This window comes from Vidua chalybeata, chromosome 3 (genome assembly GCF_026979565.1).
Source record: "Vidua chalybeata isolate OUT-0048 chromosome 3, bVidCha1 merged haplotype, whole genome shotgun sequence".
Taxonomy (NCBI): Eukaryota; Metazoa; Chordata; class Aves; order Passeriformes; family Viduidae; genus Vidua; species Vidua chalybeata.
In genome coordinates, this window is record NC_071532.1 from 31524617 (window position 1) to 31528411 (window position 3795).

General features: G+C 42.0%; 1 protein-coding gene across 1 annotated transcript in view; it reads left to right on the forward strand.

Moving 5' to 3' along the window:
* The first annotated feature begins 1044 nt into the window (after positions 1–1044).
* Positions 1045–3795, forward strand: part of EPHX1 (epoxide hydrolase 1) — an 18607-nt gene continuing 15856 nt past the window's right edge. Inside the window, exon 1 of the mRNA XM_053939646.1 lies at positions 1045–1094. Within this exon, the coding sequence (XP_053795621.1) occupies positions 1076–1094 (19 nt within the window). The 5' untranslated portion in view covers positions 1045–1075. The remainder of the gene's footprint in view (positions 1095–3795) is intronic.

Sequence of the window (3795 nt, forward strand, 5' to 3'; positions counted from 1 at the left end):
TGTTAATTGCTCTCATCTAGTGGGTACAGGTAGTGCACTTTTCTAGATGAAGGCCATGAATGCAAAGAGAACTTAAATATTGTTATTAAGGGAGAGATAAAGTAGCAAAAATTGTTCTTGTTACATGTTTACTCTGGCACATCCTTTTGGTGTTGCAGTTATTTGACAGAAAATGATGGTTACCATCTGTTCCCCTCCTCTGGCATCATTCAAAGTTCCTTTCCCTGTTGGGAATGAAGTCTTCAAAGAGAGACAACAAGTTTTGATCTCTTCCTGTTTCCATAGTCACATTTAATATTCTTTTCTCCCTTTACACTTACAGCTCTAGGCAAAATGAATTGATTCTCTTATATATTACTTTGCACAGTTCTTGCATTATACTTGGAGTATTCAGGTTTTATGGCCAGGGAGTCTGGTGTCCTAGAAAAAGAAGGAAATCTGAAATAATACATGAAGTAAGGAGTCTCTCATAGAGGTCAAAGGGAGTCAGACATCATCGAGGAAGGAGGAATGGTGGCATTATGGAAAAGGGAAGAAATGTGGAAAAGTTTGACATCACAGAGGATTGAGGTCATCTCACACTGAGGAAGGAGAAATTCTCACACACAGGGAAGAGTGAGAAATTCTCACACACAGGAAGGTGCTCATGAAGGAAGGAGAGAGTCTGGCATCAATGAGGAAGGAGTCTGGCATCACAGAGGTACGATGGATTTTGACATCTCAGAGGTAAGAGGGAGTGTGGCATCACAGATGGAAAAGGGAAAGAAGGGAGGAAGGGAAGGAGTCTGTTATCATAAAGGTGAGAGGGAATCTGCCATCATAGAGAAAGGAGAGTGTGTTGCACAAAGGTAAGAGTGAGTCTGGCATCAGGAAGGAAGAAGAGAGTGTCATCACTGAGGAAGGAAGAGAGGGGTCTGACATCACAGAGTTGGACATCATAGAAGAAAGAGGGAATGTGGCATCCTGTAGGAAGGAGGGAGTCTGGTGTCAAAGATTAAGGAGAGAGTCTGACATCACAGAGGAAAGAAATAATCCAATGTCATAGAAAAAAGCAGGAAATCTTCACTAATGGAGGATGGGGTTTCATCCCAAAGGTAAGAGGGAGACTGGTGTGACAGAGGTAAGAGGAAGTCTGGCATCACAGAAGATGGAGGTCATCTTGCATCACAGAGAAAGGAGGGAGTTTGGCATCACGGAGGTTAGAGGGAGTCTCACATCTTGGGGGAAGGAGCACATTCTCATTCATGCTGCCCTTACTACTTAGTCGTGATCCTAATTTAAATTCACAATGTGCACCTCATCTGTCTTGCAGTTTGCCAGAAAATTCCTCTGGCAGTCTTTATATTCATCATTTCTATCTCCACACCTTCTTTTAACTGAAGGATTGTCATGTACTTTGTTCTTACCTCAAACTGCTTGCACTCTTTTTTTTTTCCCCTCTAAAGCACCACATATACATAAATTCTGCATGTTTTATTAATTAAAGGTTTCAGTAACATAGTTTTCTAACAGTGCTAATACAAAAAGCTTGTAAATCTGCTAGCTGAAAAGATCTTTCCCTCCCTGATTCTGTGGAAGAATCTTAAGAGACAGACTAATGGAAGATCCTGCAGTAAATAGAAGGGAACATGCTGTGATGTACCACCAAGCAGTTTGAGATGAAAACAAATCTTATCTGGAGATCAGAGCAGACAAAACATTGGCAATATCACCATGACAAGGAAGGAGGGTAATCTTTTACTCTTCACTGCTGGAGGATTTGGTGAAGCTAAAATTAGAGCCCAAATTTGCCTTAAGGCCCGAGGAACAATTACCTCGATCTCATTTCCTTATCTGTAATATCTCACTCTTTTGGTTCATTTCCACCTCCTCAGAAGATGCAGATGCTGGCACAGGATGAGGAGGTGAACCTCATTATTGCTAGAAACTCTAGTGGAAGACAAAACAGAACCATGTGCTGTTCATAATTTCTTTTCAGGCACTAGGAATGAAATGTTGAAGTAAAGCTCAAGATGTTGTTTGGACTCTCTTGGACTGTGTCACTTAGTTGGCTGGATAGTGGCTAAGAATTGTTTAAAAAACTTGTTACTGGCATGGTATCCTTCCCTCTTTTAACCAGATGGGATTTGAGAGAGCTTTCAGCTGTGTTCACCCTCCATTGTATGCCAGGCTGTTGTCACTTCTCTGCACCTGTGTAAAAAACCTGCTCTTGGGATTTGAGGGTCATTAAATAGAATAAAGGCTGGATGGGATAAATAGGATAAAATCTTTGCATGATCTCACCTTAATGCATTATTATGGTAGTTTGAACAGTTCTTCCACCCTTAATTATCATGACTGAACAGTGCTGATTTAGGAGTCCTTTTGTGGCTTTTCTGTCTGCAGAGTCTTAAACAGAAATTATTGCAAATGGAGAGTGCATCTCCTTTCTCCTGAATCATGCACGCAGTCATTAGGTCACATTAATGGGCATCACACAGATTCCAAGCTGGATTCAGTAAGTTTGTGTTTATGTAGCTCAAAGGCTTTTTTTTATACTCTTGAAAGAGAGTGGGTTTGTTCAAACATAATAGAAGCAAAATAAGGAAAATTGAGATAAATAAATCATGTTTGTAAGCAGCATGGAATAATGTGAAGTGCATGGCTTTGAAAGAACAAGTAATGTTGCATAGATATGTGTTCTTGTAAACTGAGTTTCTTCCTCTTAAGAAAGCGGTATGCAGTATTTTAAATAATGATTGGGATATGAGCTTTGACTGGCCAGTGATTACATACATTCTGCCCCTGGATGAGGCAAAGTGGATAACAGTGAACTTAGTCCCGTACTACTTTTCTTTTCTGCTTAGTTAGACTTGGGTCTCAGCGCCTGTGCACTTTCAGAGTTAACAACTGATTGTAATTGTAGGAAAAATGAGGTGGGAATGTGTTGTGTAAGGTGCTCAACCGCTCCTCTGGAGTAACATGCCTCGAAGGACAGGTGCTGTAAGTGCAAGTTCTGGGTGATGCAGAGGGGCACCCCCAGAGCCTAAACTGGCCCTGTTGCTTGATCCTGTTGTCCAAGGGACAAAGCAGGTGAAGAGCTGCACGGGAGCAGTGCCTCAGTGCCATAGGTGTGGGGTGTTCCTCAGCAGGGAATCCCCAACCCTGATTGGGAGCAGTGTGCCCCACTCCTGGGGGAGGCCTGAGAGAGTGTGGTTTCACTACTTTGGGGACGTGACCTCACTCCTTGCTTGCAGCCTTCTAATTAAGTTCCTTCTGTACTGGTTAATTTCTGATTGTGAACAGTCTAGGGGAAAAAAAAAAAGTAAAGTAGGATGATATCATCTCTTCCTGCTGTTTTGGAGATAGCATTGTGTGACACCTCCCTGTGGCAATAAAAAATGTAAATGCTAAATTTCTTATCGAGACAAGCCAGAAACTCTGTTGGATTTGTATTTCCTGTCTTTGATTTGCTTTCCTGCATAGGACGCTTTATTTCATCCAATGCCTGCCTCTCCTCCTCCCCTACAATGTTAATGCATCATTTCATGCTCACCTGGGAGATGTTATCACTTATAGGCAAAGCAATTTCTGCGTTGCTAAGCTATTTTCTAGCTGTGCCATGTCTTAGTCTCTTTTAGGCTGTGGCAGTGCTCAGGGACTCTGTTACAGATGCCATGAGTTTTTGAAATCCTTCAGTGGGGTTGTTTTTCCTTCAGGTCTCTTGGGAAGAGTAACCTGCAATTGCTGCTCTTTGGGCAAACCGGTGTGTAAACAAAGGTGCAGCAGCAGAGAGGTGCTTTTTTTGGTAAAGCC